Source organism: Vulpes lagopus, chromosome 24 (assembly GCF_018345385.1).
Source record: "Vulpes lagopus strain Blue_001 chromosome 24, ASM1834538v1, whole genome shotgun sequence".
NCBI classification, from domain to species: domain Eukaryota; kingdom Metazoa; phylum Chordata; class Mammalia; order Carnivora; family Canidae; genus Vulpes; species Vulpes lagopus.
Genome location: NC_054847.1, coordinates 36,818,002 through 36,840,069, shown reverse-complemented (window position 1 = coordinate 36,840,069; position 22,068 = coordinate 36,818,002). Strand labels below are relative to the sequence as shown.

General features: G+C 37.6%; 1 protein-coding gene across 2 annotated transcripts in view; it reads right to left on the bottom strand.

Annotated features, from left to right (window-relative positions):
• The window catches only part of DCC (DCC netrin 1 receptor), a 1,085,392-nt gene that overhangs the window by 306,258 nt on the left and 757,066 nt on the right, over positions 1 to 22,068 (bottom strand). For both annotated transcript variants that reach the window (XM_041739305.1, XM_041739306.1), the window contains exons 8-9: positions 20,875 to 21,031; positions 5,857 to 6,011 (exon numbers count right to left, since the gene is read on the bottom strand). In XM_041739305.1, coding sequence (XP_041595239.1) covers positions 5,857 to 6,011; positions 20,875 to 21,031 — 312 coding nt within the window. The remainder of the gene's footprint in view (positions 1 to 5,856; positions 6,012 to 20,874; positions 21,032 to 22,068) is intronic.

Genomic DNA, 22,068 nt, shown 5'->3' with positions numbered 1-22,068 from the left:
AATCACCATACAGTGCAGTTAATAATCAAAACCCAGCTCACATGGCAAAATAAATGAGCTAGACAGAAATACGATTTACTTAATTTATAGAAGCATGATGAAACAAACATAAGTGATATTTAATATCTCAGCCATATATCAAGTATGGATCAGATTCTACCAGCAAATTTTAAGCAACCAGCTATTGATAAAATGACACATTTTATGGGATAATAGAGTATTTTCTGATCGAAAGACCTCAAAATTTAGTTAGGGAGGCAAAGATGTATATTAGGCAAAATTAAAGGTCAAATCAGTCTATAATAGCCTGATTAATATAGGCAGAGGATAATTAGCAGAAAAGTAATAAAATATATAAATGGCTGATTGTATAGTAATCTAGCCAGTTCCAAACCATCAATAAGGTATTATATTAGCCTTATTACCTAAAGAGTGTCCCACTTTGTAAGTGCAAGGCAATTGGGATTATGTTTCCATTTGATCCTGTGGGGGCATGGAGTTTTTTTTCTATTGACTGCCTACTAGATGCCAGGTAAGACTCGGGAGCTTTCCACATGCTATCACATTTTTTCTTCACAACCTAGGAAGAGGAGGAATAAATCATATCTTCAATCTATAGTTGGGGAAACTGAAGTCTCAAGTACTAAGAAACTTGACCTTGGATGCAGGTAGTAATGTTTGGACAGATAATGTTCAGGGATTTATCAGTTCCCTCCACAACAATTATACAAGCAGAGCCCTATTAGAATGAATATCTATATCTATATAAATATATATCTATATTTATATAATATTTATATTTATATATATTTATATTTATATATATTTTATATATTTATATATTTATATATCTATATATTTATATAGATATAGATCCCTTCCCTTCCTCCAGGGAAGGAGGAACAAAGCAAATATGCCTATTCCTCTAGATACTATTTTCTAAAGTGACTCAACTTGGGGGATAGCTTTCACTCATCTTTTCAGTGTCAATATAATGGACTAATAATATTACTCATAACTCAAATATAAAAGGGTTTTGTGGATAATTGGGTTGTGGTCTAGCAAATAGGCTTCCTATTCTAACTGAAGCCTCCAGCCAGTATGTGGTTCATTTTAGGATCCTTCACGATTAAACTGCCTTAACAGCACAGCATCTTAAAGGACCCCAAATAATAATTCAAAAACTCTCCACATGTGGTATGAAAAGATTAGACAAGTCTTAAGTAGGCAGGGGCTTAAATCTGGCTGATAATACAGTGGAGAAATTATATACCATAAAGGCAGGGGGAAGAAGAAAGAGTTTAGCAAAAGGAAGATATAATCAGGGGACATAAACCTTCCTATAAATCAAGCTTTTCTATTCTGGGTGATTATTTCATAAACTGGATCTTGGACTGTTGATCTCTTTAAATGATTACTACAAAATGTATGCATTTTTAGAAACAGTTGCTGTCTGATTTATATTTCAGACATATTTTCCATTAGTGTTTATTCCTTGAGAATACAGTTTTCATAATAGAGTTGATATTTTCAAATATTATGGAAAACTTGAAATTCAATTTGTATAAAAGCTATGTAATTTTAGTGTACAATTACTATATCATATTTGGAAAAACAGTGATAAAAGGAGCAACCAAACACATACTCAGATGAGACACATTTTCAAAAGATAAGATCATTTTTTGTCAGGGAAAGAAATCAAGATAGAAATGTCCCTCCCCTGACCCCTTGCCTCTAAATTCTGTAATTCTAGCCTAATAATAAAATCAGCCTTCAAACTTTCTCTAAAAACAAAGAATAGTAGGCTCAGCAGGTAGGGAAAGCAGAGGAAGGGGAAGAAAAGGGGAGAGAAGGGAGAAAGGGAAGGGAAGAGCAAGAGAGGAGAGGAGGGGAAATGAAGCACAAGATCTCTAGGATGTTCCATATTCTTAGCAACTGGTATACTACTGAGCAAGACTGAAGAAGATGAAGTATTTCTTATCCTAGACATATTTTTAAATTGCCGAAATGGCATTTTGTGTTAACAGCAGAAGATAAAATTCACATCAGTACCTATTAGTCATGAAAACATAATTTATTTATCCTAATGTCTGTAATAAAGACAGTAAGTGAGCTGCACAGTATTTTTAATCTAAATGAATTGAAGGAGTTGGCTAACTGTTTTGCACATCTAAAGGATATTCTGAATGTACTGTTTATCTAGACTGATTTGTTTCTATCTACCTATCTACTGAGTAAGAGGTGAATTATCCAAAGCAATTCTCAACAAAACAGAATCAGGTCACTATTCAAGTAAACAATGGCTTGCAAAGGAAAGAATTCTTCTCCATACAGTGGCAAGAACAGAAGTAATTTAATAAAACAGTGCTGTTAGTAAAGGTCAAAGTATGGTTAGAATTCTCAGGCCATTATCACTGCCCTTAATGAAAAAATTTCAAAGCTCTTTCATGTTACTAAAGTAGAAAGACTCTACATTGTATTTTCTGGGGAAAAGATAACTTCTAGGAGACAGCAGTACTAACCTGCAGTGTGCTTTATTCAGTCAGGCATTTAGTTTTATCATCATTTATGCTAACTTCTAAGCAAAGTAAATGCTTACAGAGACCAGCATCCAGTGAGGCCCTCTGCACAGATACTCAGGTTACTTTCTGAATGAAGAGGAATGAAGACAAACAAGGGGCTGAGACAGTTGTGTTTGAAATACAGCATGCATTTGAGGAGGCAGAGACACAATGTGATTTAGGCATACAAAAATAACTAGACACTATGCCTCAGCCTTCACAGGTAATGGTAAATCCATGACTGAGATGGTAATATTTCACTTAACAACTTGTTACAAGTTCTCTTACTCTACTTGTTTTATTATTATTGTTACACATTTAGGATATTTGCTTCCTCAAGAAACTTCTGAGATCCATAAGTGTTGTTATCTCATTACACACATATGCTTCTCCAGCATGCCTCAGATGACAGGGAACAGTATTAGGAACATAGCAGATCTTCATGAAACATGCTTATAAATTGAATTATACCATTTAAAAAATAAGTTAAAACTATATGTGCAATACCAATAATCACTATCTGATTTTCTTTTCATTAATGATACTAAATATGGCAGACAATGTTATATTATGAGTAATATTTTCATAAAACGAGGCATTATTATTAGCTGATATAAAATGAAAAATATTTTCTTGTCCCTTGGCTTGGATAAGTTGGCATAAAAGAAAATTACTTAAAAAAAAAAAAAATACGGCAGCCCGTGTGGCTCAGCAGGTTTAGCACGACCTTCAGCCCAGGGATCGAGTCCCTCATCGGGCTTCCTGCATAGAGCCTGCTTTGGCCTCTGTCTCTGCCTCTCTCTCTCTCTCTCTATCATGAACAAATAAATAAAATATTTTTAAAAATAAATAAATAAAATAAAAATTAAAAAAACCTTTGGAAATTGATTTTTTTTTTTAAACTGGAGATTTAGGAACACTAGAACTGATAGAAGAAAAAATAATGTTGCTTTGTCTTAGAAAACAAGGCTGACTACTTAGGGTTTTTACCAGAATGTAATCATGGCCAGTCAGCCTTAAAATGTATACTAAAACAATTCTAGGGGTAACATTAAGATTAGAAAGTGAAGAATTCAAATAATTCATAGAAACTAGATCTTTTGAAAATGAACATGCTTTTAAAATTTAAGTTCTACTACTAGAAAATTGAATGAGGTTTTCCTTTAGACATTTTTTGATGAATTTTTAAATTGTCAATCTACATATAACATGACAGATATCATTTAAAAAAGAATATGTATTTTGACCTAACCTTTTTTTCAACTTTGTTGATCTCAAATACCAAATATTCGTAAAAGTTATTATCCCTATATGTGGATTATCTTTATATATTATCTGTCTCTATATATCTCTGTATATCAATATATTTATTATCTCTATATAAAATCTGTTAAGAGTAAGTTAATGAAGAAACTTTTGACTAAAACATAGACTTTGTGAAATGGAAGTTGGCATTCTTTAGTGATTTAAATACAAACATTGAAAATTATTCTCAAGAACAGAAACATGAGAGAAGAACCAGCTTCATTCATGGGCATAACAACCAGTGATGTTGTGCAAGGTATTGCATGGAATGGGGCTTAATGTTCTGCTGTAGCTTCTGGATCCTGCGTGGGAGCCTGTATTTCCTAAAGATTACCTGAAACCTGTAAATGCTTTTAAATGCTATGCCTTTAAAAATGCTATCTGAGGTTTTATGTCTATGAGCCAAATATTTCTAGGATGTGTACAGGTGAAGCATCTCCCCCACCCTAATAAATATTTTATACCAATTTCTTATTATCTTTTCTTTGTAGCCTTGGCTAAGTGAAAAAAATAAAAAAAAAAGAAGAAGATTTTGCCAAATATAGAACGTAATGCCAGTACTCAGACTACCTATCAGAGGGTTACTGCTCTCTTTTCTTCAACATGTTGACTTAAAATACACAAGAAGCAGGGGCACCAGGTGACTCAGTCATTTAAGCATCTGACTTTGGCTCAGGTCATGAACGTGGGGGGGTCTGAGCATGTGCTCAATGGGGAGTCTGCTGCTCTTCCCTCTGCCTCTGCCCCTACCCCCCACTCATGTACACCTTCTCACTCTCTCGCAAATAAATTAAGATCTTTCAAAAAATTAAAATAAAATACCCAAGAAGTGACATAATACAAACATTACTTCCTCACATTTACCAATTAAAGTATTTCTAATTTCTACTTCACCTTCTTCTAGAAGCGTGAAGTGATCCTAAAATGAAATGTAGTTTTAAATAAAATGAACAGGAATCCAAGCAGAACAGTATCATTACTAAAAAGAAAAAGGAGTAGATACAACTGTCTAAATAATGTAGTTTGTTATAGGTAGTCAGTTTATTTAGGTTGTAGATTATAATTTTTAAAATTTTTAACAAAATAAAATTGGCAAACTGCTCATCAGTAATCAATCTTTTCAAATAACATTACAAGTTTGTAGAAAAAAAAAAAACCCCACAAAATTTTGTAAGATAGATATTCTTCATATGTAGAGCCTTGGAGCTATTCCTTTATAAAAGTAGAAATCACTGAATTATAATGTGGTCAAAGAACATTCAACTGCTTCACTGTGTGATGATGTAGCTTAATGTAGTGATTTAAGTTAGAGGGTAGTGAGATTGCCCAATAGAGATTATCTCTTTATATATCTTTTTTTATTTTTATAAATATTTCATTTATTCCTGAGAGACACAGAGAGGGAAGCAGAGACACAGGCAGAGGGAGAAGCAGGCTCCATGCAGGGAGCATGACGCGGGACTCGATCCTGGGACCCCGGGGTCACGCCCTGAGCCAAAGGCAGGCGCTCAACCACTGAGCCATCCAGGGGCCCCATCTCTTTACATTTCTTGAGTCGAGTTTCACTTTTGGAATCTCCTTCAGGGCATTTAGTGCATGTTTAAGTTTTTTAAGAGGTCTCTGTATTTGGAAGTCCTATGTGGTTGTTTTTTCACCTTTGGTGTTCTTTACAAACTTGGAAAGCCTAAAAAGTCCATGGAGGAGGCTAAAACCAGATGCTGGCAGAGTAAGTCAGTCATTTATTTACTCAGGAAGTGAACCTGGAGACCATATGGATGGATTAGGTCTTTATAGTTGTTCCTTTGCCATTCTGGCCTAAGTGGGGAGTCCATTTTGTTAAAAAGTCATCTTACCTTTAAAAATCCTCAAGTTAAATATGTTGCTTTCAGAAATATTCCCTCCATTTTGTCACCTTAATTTCTATGACAGGATTCAAGGATATTGCCAGCAAAAAGAAATACTTTCTAAATGTGTCTATTTTCATACTCACACTCAGGCTGAGTGGCCACTTTGATGGGTTGAGAGCTCTCCCCTGGTCCCCACTCATTGTAGGCCACAACTCGGAAGGTGTACATGGCTTCTGGCTTCAGATTTCCCACAGTAAGCTGAAGGGACCCAGGCTGGGATGTGTTCAATGCTCGTTCTCTGGGAAGTAAAAGTTTCAGGGAAAGATTATTCTAACATCAATACTTGTAGCCAAACTTTTATTTAATGTGCCAAAGCAGTGAGGTGGACCAAGGTTTACTTACTCATTTCACGCTGACTCTGCTGTAAATCAAGGCCTCTGAGGTTGATTATGAGAAACAAAGTGGAAGGGCCTACATGTAAATATTGCAGGGGTTTGGGGGAGTTCAAGTTTATGTCATTCCCATGAAACTTGCAAACTAACGTCTTTTCCCTCAACACTTTACCATTTAGAATTCAAAACTCATGACAAAGAGCTATTAAAATAAGAAGAAACATCTGGAATGCAGACAGGAAGATGCATTTCGTAAACATCCGGCTAATGACAGAAATCAAGGTTTCAATTATTCCACAAATCGGTCTTTGTCAGTATTGCCAACAAATGCATTTATGCATTTTCTATCATCGTATGAAAGGAAAAGGCAGATGCTAAGTGTTGATGTGCATGGAGCTTGAGCTCCTGTGGTTAAGTTAAGTGCAATTAGTGAGGGAGGGTAGATTCCCTTCTACGTGAGGAGAAATTGCAACTCATGTCTACTTGCCTTGATCTTCGAGCCGCATCTACATGTGTCCAATTCGTTTTCCAATCAAAAGCTTCCCAAGTGGTTCCAAACAAATGAATTAATGTGATGATGATGGTACAATTTGTAGGGCATATTAAGGGAGGGCAAGCCCTATGGATATAGATGCTAACGTGTAAGAAACAATAATTACCAAAGTATTCTTTAAGGATACACATGATTGTAGACATTTGCGTCCTCATTGGCCTCATATAAGAACTTACTTAGGGGGTACAGAGTTTCAACTGAAGAAGATGAAAAAGTTCTGGATATAAGAGAGTGGTGATAAAAAAAAAAGAGAGAGAGAGAGTGGTGATAGCTCTATGAATGCACTTAATGCCATAGAACCCCATACTTAACAATGGTTAAAACTCTATTACAGTATGTGTATTTACCATAATAAAAACAAACAGCCAAACAAACACCCTGTATGAATCTTGATATAGCCTAAGGTTTAGGTATTCCTTTAGGAGTTCTTCATTAAGTTGCTGGAAGGCTGAACTGTGACTCATAGTAGGGCTAGGTTGGCTTCAACAGGAACTGAAAGTAGGCAGGGCTAAAATACAACAGATAATGTCCCACATACTACATAGCACACTGCTCTGTTCTACCCACCTCAGATTATCTAGGCCAGCAAGTTGCTTTGTAAAAGAAAACCCACATAATCAGATTGTATGCCATGTGGATATGTGGATTTTTGCATCTTACTTATTTTTCTTTGGCAGAAGAACTTTTAGATACATTCCCTCAGGCAGCCCTTTTATATAATAGATAGTGTGATTTTATGATCGTTTTACAGATGCAAATGTGTAATTTGGAAAACCAGTGTAATTTTTTTTTTCAAAGGACTCACAGTAGTTAGTGGATAGCAGAGTTAAAAATCTGGATCTTCATCCTTTAAACCCAGTATTGATATCACCCCACAACTGTGGGACCTATTTGGATCATGGGCACTTTAAATAGAAGACATAAGGTTCTAAAGGAGAAGAAGGAGTGCTAGGCATTCAGAAACCACTGTGGGATGAATCAATCATCTGCTGTGATATCTTTTCTATCAGCCTCCAAAAAGTATTCCAAATTAATAATAGTTATGAAAAAAGTATATTCATTGATATGAACAATTGATGCTTCCTCCATATTAAATAGAAGTGTGAACAAAGCACTTTTAGAAAATACTTCTGTGGTAGTGATCTGGAAAAAAATAAAATTTAAGCAAGTACAGTTTTTTGTTTTGTTTTGTTTTGTTTTGCTTTTTTCCCACAAATATGTTCAGCACAACTCTATACCTCTACTCTAATGACATGCTATGGTACTGCCCTGGATTGACCACTAGTTTCTTTAATGTAGGCTCTTCGTGGCTTAAAACAATGATTCAATCTAAGCATTTCAATTTGAGGTGCCACTTTTCAGAATCTGCTCATCTGATCAAAGTGGGATTGCATCAAAATACTATAGACACTGTGGAGTGGATTCAGCATTTTTAAGTCTGAGGTGGTTATTTTGACTTTCTTATTAATCTGAGCCTGATTCTTCAGGTGCTGACAGGTGCCATGAAAATGTTTACCTCCTAGAGTTTCTCAAGAATCAAAGATGCTGTATGTAATCCACATAAAGCAGTAGGCATGGTGCCTAAGATCAGATGGTGAAGTCGTAGGTGCTGATACATTTTGAGGTATGAATCAAGATGGTGGCATAGAATGTACCCTTGAACAAGTTGCATTAAGACCTAACTCTGGTTAGGCTATGTTCTTCTGTGCCTGAAACCAACCCCTTCTCTGGTTTGTATTTACAATGTACTGCATTGTAATAAAAGCTTTTCCTGGCTTTTTGTCATTGGTCCTCCCAGTTCTTCTATTGATGAAGATACTCTTCTGACATCTGTAATCTGTCAACTCCATGCCCCAAATTTGTGCTGCCTGCTATTCTATGGTCAATACATCTCCACTCCTTGTGACAAGATCCAAAGACCCTCAAGATATGGCCCGCGCCTTTTCACACTCACCTATAATGAGTAACCCTGCCCACAACACCATATCCGTCTGTGCTTCTTGGTCTATTGCCATCTGCCTTTCATTAGTTTGGTTTAGTTTTGTTCTGTTTTTTTTTTTTTTTTTTTCCAGTTGTCCTGGAATCACTTTGTTCTGACTTAGTTTCTTCTCAGTTTGGTAAAAGCTTGCTCATTCTTCAAACGCAATTCAAATGAAATCTGTTGACTGGAGCTTGCCCTACCATCACGTCCTCTGATTCCAACAGCATTAAATACTCTGTTATGCTTTTCCTGCTCTTTGTTTATAGAGCTGTTGTAGCACATATCACATTGTATTAATAGACATGCCCATCTTTGACTCAATTGTGCATAACTTTAGAAGAGAAGCCACATTCCATTTACATTTTGTTGGCACTCAGCAAGTGTACCCACTGAATATAAAAATGGCTATGTTGCCCATGCTCACAAATTTCTAAATGCATACATAAATAAATGTAAAGATGTTAATGGAATAATTGCATAACATCTCCACATAGTGTAATCTCCAAAATGTGTAGAGATCTGGTTGTGATTCCATTTTTCCATCCCAATTTAGTTGGGTAGCCACTTCACCATCCTGGGTTTTGTTTTCATTATTTGAAAACAGGGTGGCCTCTACCCAAAGGAGTCTTTCTAATCTAATATTCTTTATTGGGAATAGAAAAATCCATGTGTGTGTGTGTTTGACCGAATTCAGCACTTTTGTGTTTACATTTCAGAAGTAGACTTTAAAGATTAAGGATGATACTATTTCTTACTGGATCATTTGTAACAACATGTCTCTAGTACACATATTAAGTAAATACATATTGTCTTGCCCAAGTGCACCAGGGTGTTAACATTTAGTTAAAACCCTGAGGTGAGCAACAAATGCTGTCTTGAGGTATCAAACACCTAATTAATTCTTCACAGGGGGATAAGCTACATTAATGGTGCTTTATAGGGAAGGAATTATGTTACTTTCAATGGAAAGATTTTCAGCATCCCCTTTTTATACACTCCACTTTCACTTTTTTTTCTTTAGTGTAAACAAGAACGGTACAATGATGAGAAGATTTCAAAATTGAAATACGGTGTCTACTAGAATAGAGCTCAAAATGACAGCAGCAATGCTTCCCAATGCTACACTCCTTATTACCCCAGAGCCATAGAGTTTGAAATCAGGTGCTGTTTTGAAGGAAAAGTGAGTTCAGAAGTGACTTGCCACCAGAGAACGCATAATGGGAAATGGAGATCATCTAGTTGGCCAGAAGTATTTTGACTAAATTTTGACTAATAATTCTGTTTTTACTTGAATTGGTAAAAAGCATAGTCTGAGGCACAGATTTTTTAAAAATTTACTTTAATATAATCTCTGTTTCAGCATCTAGTACACATTCAAGAGACTAGTTATGTAACAAACAGCTACTGCAATAAAACATAAAAAAAACTATCCTTTCATGGGAAAAAAAAGCTATTTGTTTCAAATTGTTTATTTTGTTTAGTTTCAGCCTCTGTCCCTTAATAAATAGGACTCAGTTCTTGGTCCTCATCTTTGTTTCATTTTGATTTTTTGGGGGGGGGCAGAGTTGGTGACCCATTTTCTCCTTTGAAAGCTACTGTTATCATCCATATGCTGAGAAATTCCTGATACAGATATATATTTCTGACCCAAACTTCTCCTCTGAGCTCCAGCCAGTTCCTTATACTGAAGGCCCTACTTGACATTCCCACATGAATATACATAAAAAGCAACATGTCTGAAACTGGATTTATGATCTTCATGCTCAAACCTGGGTCTTTCCCAGCATCCTAATGTCAGTGAGTCACCCTACCATCCTACCATTTAAATACGCCAGAAAACTAGGAACTATTCTTGAAAATATCCCTTGTCTCACAAGACTGCCAATGTGCTATCAGTTTTGCTTCCTCGTTATCTCTAGAATAATATGTTTCAACTGCTTCATCTCCATTGATCCAGCCTTAGTCTGATTTTCCATTATTTCTTGCCTGGACTTCTGCAACCACCTTGATGGCTTCCCTGGATCCACTGGGCTGACCACACAGGTCTAACTTCCACTTTGCAGCTATGGTCGTCTTTTCAAAATACAGATCTGATTATGGCATAGACACTACGCACACATTCCTTTTCTCATGGAAGCACATTTCTTTGCCTTAGAGCTCTTAATTCAGTGTGTAGTTATATATTCTTCAGTGGAATGATCCACCCGACATTATTAAATTGCCTCCGAAGAGACTGTTGGCTTCTCTATTATTCCCAACACAGAGCCGGACACATAGTCAACTCACAAGTGAATAATGGGTCATTCATTGGTATATGGCATTTATAGAGGGCATGTTTTATTTTTCAGTATACATTAAGTCCACTGGAAGAATTAAATCACTATTCTCTTATTCAATGATCTAAAGACATTTTGAGGTAGAAAGGACAGGGTTTTACACTTTTACAGAGAAGCAGGGTGAAAGGGGGGCTAACTTTGCCAGGCTGTAAGCCAGGATCGGAATGTGGAGCTTTGGATTCGGAATCTTGTTCTCTTTCCTTCACAACACCTCCCTTCATAACGAGTTTCATCAGCTGCACAGCCTCAGCACTGAAGAGCAGGGAAAGAAGATGTAAACACCATGTTGCAAATGTAATGCACGACGGATTCTAAAATGAATCCTCCATGTCAATCATGCAAAGGTGGCCCTCTAATCCTGAGCCACAAGCAGAGGTTTTCTGAGGCAGCATAAAGCAATGTAAAGCATCCAGGGCTGCAGTGGGAAGACCCAGTCCAGCTTCTGTTCTGCCACAGGAAAGGTGTGTGACCTTGAGCAGGTTAGGGCCTATCTTGGGTCTTCCTTGCTTCATTTGCAAAAGGAAGATACCAGTCCCTTATCTGCCTACCTCACAGGGTTATTGTGAGGATTAAATTGAATGATGCTCATGAAAGTGTTTTAATTCTCTCATCTGAACTCCCACGGTACTTTATATGTGCCTCTTTTAGGAAATGTCTTTTACTTTGTATGGTACAGTGAAAAGATCACTAGACTAGAAACCTTGCATTTAAATCTTTCTTCTAATATTTACTAGTTGTGTAGCTTCTTAGGCAGTGGGCATTTTTTTTTCTTTTTTTTTGTAGATTTTCTGAAGAAAGTGAGGTGTGCTGATTTCTAAAATGGAAATTAGCATACCTGCCTTATCAGCGGATCAGACGGGTTAACATTTGTAAAGTGAAAAAGTCCTCTCTAAATTAGGAAATACTTGTATTTCTTTGCTTTTCCTTTCTAAGACACACAATCATTTGCACTGAGTGTTTTTGGAACACCAGGCATTATGCAAATATTTTAGGCACTAATTTTTAAAGTGGTCATACATGTCAGTTACTATTATTTTCCCACAGGAGGAATGTATCCCATATGAGGGCCACACAGCTAGTGAGATTCTGAGCCAGGAATGAAACCCGTGCAGTTGAGTTCCATAGCCACATTACCTTAAGCTTTTGGCTACACCATGTCACACTCCATAAGTAATTTTACACTATGGAATGGGAAATATAATGCTTATATATATATATAATATATATATATATAATACATAATAATATATAAAGTTTGCTACTGTGCTTATAATTGGTAAATAAATGATGCAAATCAACTTAGCCATTAAGTCAGAAAATTACTGGAAAGAAGCCTATAGATGAAATTCATGTCATAATTCTGAAAATATCAAGAAAGTCTGATTCTCTTTCAGGTTAATCCACCAGCTATTTTAGGACCAAGTTGGTGTAGCGATTGAGAACACTTGCTTTGGAATCAGGCCTGCATTATATCCTGCTTCTACCACTCACTAGCTGTATATCAGAGATGACAATGTCTTCTTTAAACCTCATTTGGATAATATTTTGTTTTGGGGATGAAATAAGATAATTTATGTAAGATGGTTAGCCTGGCATCTGGCACAGTGAGTATTCAATAAACGCTTCCTCTCGTCATGAATGCTTACTCTGTGGCCTTAGGCACGAGACTCACCCTTCCCCTGAGTATCAGTTTCTAAATGTTTAAGGAGCAGAAAGTTGCACTATGATTCCAAAGATCATTTTCAATTCGATGATATTTTAGGTACAAGGACGGGATAGCTGGATATCTGCGAGGCAACTGCATTTCTGTGAATCCTGGCTTTCAGGTTCCAAGATTTATGCTGCTCCCTGACTTATGAAATGAAAGCACTCAAGAGGTTGAATAAAAAAAAAAGTTAACTATGGCACTTGCATTATCGACACCATTAACCAGTCAGACAGATTAATGATAATCTGAGCTAGAGTAATTTGCCTGACAAAGTCATTGCTAGTCTCAGGCAAATGTTAAATCCACCACCTTTTAAAAAGCTATTGTGTTAAAGAGCTAAGTAAACCTATATAAGCAAATAAGCATCACAGCAAACTGCTCAGGGACATATGGCATATATTTGCTCTAGTTGAGAAAGAGAAAATGAACAGGGATATTGGAATCAAATTTCAAAATCGACTTTTATTTTTTCTCAATTAAAACAAAGTTTTTATTGAGCTTCAGTCAGCTTATGCATCCTCCTCAGTAACACAATTTGTTTTATTGGTTAAGGAACTAGCTATTAAGAATACCACATCTGTCTCTCTGTTACCTTTATCATATTAGTTCCAATCAGTGAATGTCTACAGAAGTCATGGTACTAGACACTTGGGTATGGAATTATAAATAAGATCTAGTTTCAGTCATCAGAAAGGGACATATGCATGTACTCAAAGAAACACAAAACTGGAACAAAGATAGGGATAATATAATAGTAATCAAAATAAGGGAAGATAAAAGAAAAATTGATGACTTCTGAGCTTGAGGGCTGTGGAGAGATTCAAAGTGGTTGACATTTCAGGCAGGGCTTCAACTCAACAAATATTTTTTTTTTTTTTTTATGGGTTGCATGTGGCAGTTACTGAGAATGGCCCACATGGATGGCAAGGGGAGGAACATTCAAGGCAGGCTGAAGAGCAAAGGCAAAAACTTGAGGGACGAGGATTCTTGGTATATTTAGGAAACACCAGGGAGCCAGTGAAACTGGACAGAAGTGAGCAAATAGGTCAATGATAAGAATAAGTGATGAGTATAGGAAGGCGACAAGGGGCCAAATCAGGAAGGATATCCTGCTGAGTCTCTGAATGAGATAGAAAAGTCACTGGAGGGTCTTAAAGCAGAAGGATAACAGGACCTAAGGTCTGTTTTAAAAGATTTATTCCTGCTGCTGTGGGGAGAACAGCCTTGAGAGGTTATTGCAATAGTTCAGATGAGACTAGGTGGTAATAATAAGGGGCAAGAAGTGGTAAGATTTAGCATATGTTTTATTTTTATTCATTTATTTGACTTTATTTTTGTTTTATGGAAAATTTTAAGCAAAACAAAACTAAACAAAAATAATATGGTGAACCACTTTATTCCCATCACTCAGCTCAAAACTGAAACTTATAGCCAGTCCTTAGTATTATTTTGTGGCAAATAACAAGCATTATATTGTTTCATGGACTTAGGATGCATTTTGATAGTGTTCCTAAGACTTGATGTTTTTGGTTATGGGATAGAAGAAAAAGAAAAGAAAAGAACTATTACCCCCCCAAAATCGGCCTGAATAATGAGAAATATGTACATGTCACAGAAATGGGGCAATCTCTGGAATAATAAAGTATTTAGAGGAAGGTTGAAGGGAAGCAAATATTTGGCCTTGTTGATGATTTGTAGATGCTCATAAGAAATCAGAAGTTGAGAAGACCAAGAAAGAATTTGGATATATGATTCAGGTCTGCGGGTAAAATGTCAAGACCAGAGATACAAATTTGGAAGACATCAGCATACTGACAAAATGTAAAATCACAATCTGGATAAAAAGAGATCTTCAAAGTCTGAGCCCTGGGGCAATCCAATACTCACAGGTCAGGGAGATTTGAAGTACAAAGTAGAAGCTAAAAATGAGTGGCCAGAGGGATTAGAATAGAACCAGGAAAGTGCATGTAGTAGAACCCAAAGGAATAGTAAGTGTCACAAAAGGGGAAGTGACCAAATATGACAGAATTTGCTTACTGCCCAATTAATGCGAGGACTGGGAGTTCACTATTGAGTTTAGCAACATGGAAGCCACTGGTGAACCTACAGATAAGAGCAGTTTCGTGAGATATTAGGGACAGAGCCACAACTGAGGGACACCTAGGTGGCTCAGGGGTTGAGCGTCTCCCTTTGGCTCAGGTCATGACCCTGGGGTCCTGGGATCAAGTCCCTCATCAGGCAGGAGCCTGCTTCTCCCTTGCCTGTGTCTCTGCCTCTCTCTCTCTCTCTCTCTCTCTCTCTGTCTGTCTTTCTCATGAATAAATACATAAAATCCCTTAAAAAGAGAGTCACAATTGAAATAGGAGGTAAGGGATTGGGGTGAAGTTGGGCAACTCCAGGAAATTTGCTATACAAGAGAAGAGAGAACAGAGTGGTAGAGGAGGGAGAAATGGGATTGGGGGGTGGGGAATTGTTTGGGATGGAAAATCTAAATAAGGGCATGCTTGGATGTTGATAGACATGATCCATAGAGTGGACAAATCGATAATGAGGGCAGAAAGGGGATATATACTCATATATAAGCTGAAGCTTTGCTCTTTTGTTTAAAGATAGGATAAAATCCAGTGCATAAGTGAAAGTTTGGCCTTATTTGTTAAGAGTATGGGCAGTTTTTTATAGACATTTGAGGAGACATATGCTTAAGGACACATCGGGTTAGGAAGCCAGATATGAAAGCTCTCCCAGCTCCCCTTCTGATTACTACTGTTTTCTAGGAGATTAGAAGCAAAGTTAACTAAGGGTAAGGGAAAGAAGGAAAGTGTTGGAGACTTGAAACGAAAAGACATGAAATGTAAGCAGGGGTGTGTTGTGAGAGAGGCTGCCTGATGTACGTGATACAATCTCCAGCAGCGGTAAGGGGCAGATCAATATCTGTAGCTCTAAATTTAAAGACTAGTCAGCACAATTACATATTTTCTTCAAGGAATTCAGCTACAAGAATACACGTAGAGAATAGGTGGAAAGTAATATTCACTTGAGTTGCCTTCTGCCGAGAAATTAATATGAGATGAAAGAAGAGCAAAGCAAAACTTTGGTTGTACGTCAGTGTTCATAATAATGGGCTCTGGGGTTTTAGCTGCTGAATGAGTGAAGGAAAACAGAAGGGATGAAGGACCAAGAACACACCGTAGAACCAAGGGATTGCTCCCTGTGGAATCAAAGGTTTGCTGCAGCCAGAGTCCTAAATGGAAGATAGGAAAATCAGAGTCTAGAGAGTGAGATAAAAGAAGGATGTGTGAAGCTGAGATGCTGAGGAGGCTGCAGGGATGGCTGTTGACAAGGACCCTGACTAACCGCGGGGGTGTGGACCATTGATCCATGGGCTGGGAAGATAAGAAAGATTTCAGTAGATAAGGAGAGAATTAAAAGTTTATAAGTAGGAAAGGGTGAACAGCTATTAAATGGTTCATACGAAACCAGCAATGTTATTATTTTTATTATGATTACTACCTTTGGGCCTTATTTTCAGCTCTTTCCCACATTGTCTCTGAGCTCACACTGTTCCAAGCCCCTCCATTCTGCCTATGGGCAGTGACTGCCTTAGATGCGTTGCTTCAATTCCTTCAATTAGTTCTCACTGCAATTCTGAGAGGCGTGATTCATCTTCCCCTGGGCTATCATCCCCGAGAGATGTTATACCTGTCTTTCACATAATTAAATGCACAAAAGTCACACATCTGATAAACAGTAGTACCATTTTTAATCCAGCCATTTAGACTTCAGTGGCATATGCTTAACCATTATGGGTTATGGGAACGACACTCTACCTGGATATAGATTGGATGTAGACTTCCATTCAAAGACTTTGTAAGTTATTTTTTTTTAAGATTTTATTTATTTATTCATGAGAGACACACAGAGAGAGGCAGAGACACAGACAGAGGGAGAAGCAGGCTCCCCCCGGGGAGCCCGATGTGAAACTCGATCCCAGGACCCTGGGGTCACATCAAGAGACACTAAACCACTGAGCCACCCAGGCGTCCGACTTCATAAGTTATTAATGGCATGTCTTTATATAGAAATTTTCTCACATTTAAATTTAAGAACATTCACATTTTCTTCCCAGTAGGGTGAGTAATCTGAACTGTAGTTCAGAAAGATAACTAGAAGAGACAGTGAGGAGGATGGATTAGAAGGCAAGAAGCTATTGTCAGAGATCAGACCGGTGATGACGGAGATAGAATAAAGGGGGCATCGCCGAGCTGTGGCCAAGGTAGACTTGGCAACACAGAATGACTAATGGCAGAACCGAGGGGCCAGGAGGAATAAAATATGACTTAGGTTTTCCGTTTGGTCAACAGGATGGAAGGTACTAACACATACCAAGAAAAGAAAGGAAAATAAATTTAAGGAGGAGACAGTGAGTATGGTTTGGGCAGGGTAAATTTAAGGTAGCTCCAGGAAATCCAGGTGGCTCCATGAAGATAATTAGGCAAGAATTATTGCCTCCAGTTTTCATAGTTGCACACACTGAGATCCAAAGACTACAAGACTCATTATAAGGTCACGGAGTTAAAGAGCTGCAGATGAGGCTAAAATGAATGCCGACTTCTTTGTGGTAATGGATGATCATAGGGAACATGGGCTATATGTGTACAATGTATATTTCTCTCATTTTAAAGTTAGGTCAAATTAGAAAAGAAACTTGAAAAATGCTATGCTTTACTGCTGTGGACTAGAAAGCACTTTGAGACGCAGCATGGACAAAGTTGTACTGTTCCTTCTGATTATCATACTACACTAACTACCACTCTGGCCAGCCCAAGCTACGTTGTCCCTTTTGAATCTTGAGGGGGTTCCTGAAGATCACTGTGAGTTTAAAGCACTCACACATTTTAGAGACTAGACTAAGCCTCACACTTGAATCCTGGCTTCTTCCCACACCTTGTCTTGGTACCTCAGTTGGCACCGGGACACTTGTGACAGCCTTCTACGTCATCCTTCTACAAAAGAATGAATGGTGGAAGCCAGGATCAGTGTGAGCTCAGGCCTATGAACAAGTGGGTCCCCCTAGGGCACTTGCCATTTCTCTCTATTTCTCTCTGTCCCTTTCTCTTTCACTCTCCCTCTCTACTCTCCCCATGCTGCCCCCACCCCCCAAAATATTCCATCTATGTAGATGAATCAAACAGGCTACACTTTGGCTAGTAGACTTTCCAGAAAGTGAATGAAGTCTGGGTTTAAGGATGAAAGAAGCAGCTGCCACATCTCAGAAACTCCTGCCTACCAATGGGGGTCCATCCTCAGATGGTTCTATATAAGAAAAGGTTTAAAATGGAAGAAAAGATGTAGCTCTCAGGACTCAGCCAAATCAGCAGACCAACATCTATGTAGACCCCAGTTGTGCTACCCAAATCCTCATCACCTGAAGAACATGACATTCCATCCTTATGTGAGAGGCACAGTACATCAGCTGAGTACATTTGTAAATAGGTGTAGTTCTCTACAGAGTCGTGGGGTTTGGCAACACAGAGTTTCTCTGAAGCAAACAGAGCTTTCACATGATGACCTCTTTGACAGCCTTTAATTGGCAAACAGAAAACCCAAATGTTGATGAGGAGGAAGGAAAGTAAAAAATGCCTAAGGATTGGAATGGAAAGGTCTAGTAAGAAGGCTTCCTTGTTTTTCTGATTCCTTCTTTCTTTTTTTAAGCTTTTATTTCAATTTCAGTTAATTAACATACAGGGTAATATTAGTTTCAGGTGTCTGATTCCTTCTAAGTGAAGTGTTAAGAGTAGCTTTATGCTCTAATATTAAATAAAATTTCCCAAACACTGAACATACTTACATGCAAATGCACTTGCTCAAATGTCAAGAACTAGTGATATATAATAATGATACCAATCATATAGGCATTCAAATAAATATTTCAAAATGCCATTTCAAACAATATGGCAAATTAGATATATGAAAAACTCTTCTGAAAAAAAAAGAAAAACTCTTCTGTTATGGCACATCTAAAGTGTTGCGTAAATTATTCAAAATCTCTTTTATTTAAAAAAGTGGTTTTTTTTAATCTATAATATACTGGCAGCAAAATAAGAAAATTATATTGAGAAAGCTGACTTGTGGAGCTGGTATTAGCCTGAGGGTATGTGCCTATCAATAGAAGTCTGGGAGCTAGAAGTTTTAGAAACCAATAGGAGAGAAGAATAGGAAATGTAGCTTGCAGGTAAAGTGGTATGTACGGTCTGATTAAAGAACCTCACATTCAGCCAGGATCCTAAAAGAGAAACCTTCCATGGGTGAAGTTGAAAATGACATTAGCCTCCTGAAAGAACTGAACATACACTCTCAGCCTTGGTTTAGTTGAAACAGAACAACAAAAAAATCTTAGAATTCCTTACAAGTCTGCATTTACCCATGTGAGTTGATATGTTAAAAATGGCAGAAAAAAATGTTATCATACTTAATGGACTTTCTCATGAGCAATAAAATATTAGCATGAGACCAGTATGGACTAAACAAACCTTAGCAAAATATTACTTTAACATGGTCTCATTTTGGTAAATCACATCCTCCCAGAAGATTGTTCTTTAATACTTGGTCTCAAAAATACCCTCAGAGAAATTTCTAAGGATTAGAGTTAACAATCAAGAATCACCCATACTTGAAAAAGAACAAGCCACTATGAGGAAAAGTCAGCAGAAACATATCATTGAATCAGATTCATAAAAAATACAGATATTAGAATAATCAAACATAGAATATAAAATATAGTAAATTTAAAGAAATAAAGAGATGTTAGTTTCTTTTCTTTATTTTTTAATTTTTAAATTTTTATTTATTTGTGAGAGAGAGACAGTGGGGGGCAGGGGCAGAGGGAGAGGGAGAGTTTTAAGCAGACCCCAAGCTAAGAGCAGAGCCCAACAAGGGGCTCGACCTCACAACTCTGAGATCGTAACCTGAGCTGAGATCAAGAGTCAGATGTCTAATCAAATGCATCTCATAGGTGCCCCCACAGCTTATTCTTAGACAAGAAATTGGTATTTATCTAATATCTACTTTAGACTTAATGGTTATTTGTTTGTTTATTTATTTATTTATTTATTTATTTATTTATTTATTTATGAGAGACACAGAGAGAGAGTCAGAGACGTAGGCAGAGGGAGAAGCAGGCTCCCTGTGGGGAGTCTGATGTGGGACTCTATGCCAGGACCCCAGGACCCCAGGATCATGCTCTGAGCTGAAGGCAGATGCTCAGCCACTGAGCCACTCAGGTGTCCTTATGCTACACTTAAAAATCAAACTTCAAAGTCTTAAGATCATGAAATATTTCAAGGAGAAAGTGTTGAGAAAAATCAAGAAAAATAATAGGTTGCAGTCTTGAAAGCAGGAATATACAGATCAAGTGACAGGTGAAAAGAGGAACAACATGAGGTGCCCAGGTGACTCAACTAGTTTAGCGTCTGACTCTTGATTTTGGATCAGGTCATGATCTTAGGGTGAGAGATTCAGCCCTGTGTTGGGCTCTGTGCTCAGTACAGAGTCTGCTTGAAATTCTCTCTCCCTCTGCCCTTCCCCCCAGCCACTCTCTCTCTCTCTCTCAAATAATAAATAAATAAAATCTTTAAAAAATAAAGAGGAACAATAATTTCTGCCAAATAGTAGGTATTCTTGTATGACCTTTACATATGCAACATAATTTAATCCTAAAAAAAAAAAAAAAAACTTGGGAGCTAAGTAGTATCATTTGCCCTTTATTATACAGTAAAATCAGGCTCAGAGAAGTTACGTGGTTTTCTTGAGATTATGTAATGTCAATGACAGAGCTGGGATTACACTCTGTGGTTCTTTCATATCCTGTTCTGTTAATTCACAGCCTAATTCTGTTCCTCTGTTTATCACTTTGAAAATCAAAGAAATTTAAAAAAAACCTGATTATCATATATTCCCATACTTGTCTTTTTTCAAGGAAGTTTCCTATAAATGACTTTGATTCTATAAACAATCCCACTTTAAAAGACACACACAGGCCATGGAGATATATTATCTCCACTTACTGATGAATGATGAGCAGAGCTGAGATTCCATATGGTCCCCAAAGTCCTTGCTCAAGATCTCCTGCAGGTTCCTTTATGCCACATTATGTACCTAAGGAAGTGGTGGATGAGGTACTAATAGCACCCACCTGTTGTCACCTTCTCTGGAGAAAAAGACCGTGAAAGTTTGAATGTTCCCTTTGGCTTCTGCAGGTGGGCGCCAGCTGAGACGCACAAACCGACTGGACACCAGCACGGGGACCACATCTCTGGGAGCAGAAGGGAGGACACTGGAGCTTGGGATAGCTAGGGAGGAAGAAGAGGAGGCTGTCAGAGGAAATGTACAGACCCAATAGCAAACCCAGTATGGGCCATTCTACAGGAAGGAGGAAAAACAAGGAAAATCAAACAATCAGTAAATGGAATCAAAGCTATATTAGAGGGACGCCTGGGTGGCTCAGTGAGTGAGCCTCTGCCTTCGGCTCAGGGTGTGATCCTGGGATCCCGGGATCGAGTCCCACATTGGGCTCACCGCAAGGAGCTTGCTTCTCCCTCTGCCTGTGTCCTTGCCTCTCTCTCTGTGTCCCCCATGAATAAATAAATAAAACCTTTTAAAAAAAGGTATACTAGAATTTCTTGGAGCTTATGAGAGGGTAGCTAACTAATGACATGCTATTCTACTGCATATTTGTCCAATTTCCTTTACTCATGGGATCCGTAACAATTAAAAATGTTCTGTTTAGACATAGACAGGGATAAATGCCTCAGGTAACCGAGCAGTTTTCACAAAACCAAATTCTACTCAGAGCCTGACCACTGTGTTTTAGATACAATTTGAAGGAACAGCAAATCAAAGTCCATGAAAGCAAACCAAAAGTTGAAAGAGTTACAACAGACTCTTCCTTTCCGCTAGAAAGGAACTGATAGAAAAAACCCTTCTTCTACCAGACATAAGATGCTCGCCCCATGCTTGTAGGATATCACTGTAGGTACAGCTAAATTTAACAATTGTTAATCACAGGAATAAGTCATCCACAGTTGAAGAACTAGTTTTATAAATATTTTGGGCATTTATAATCTGTAACAGAACTTTCTATTAAATGTGTGTGTGTGTGTGTGTGTGTGTGTGCATTCATAGTTCATTTTATGTTTTCAAGTTCCCAAGGGCAGGAAATACACATTCATTTTGACAGGTGATTTCTAGCCCCAAATCACAAGGACCCATTTGCCTACATTTAATCTTCAAACTGGCTTTTGTGGGTTATTTTCTCTAGTTCTTTCCAAACTTAGTCTCTGTCCTTGCATTCACTTTCTACAGAGGCAGACTGAGTCGCTATTCCTGC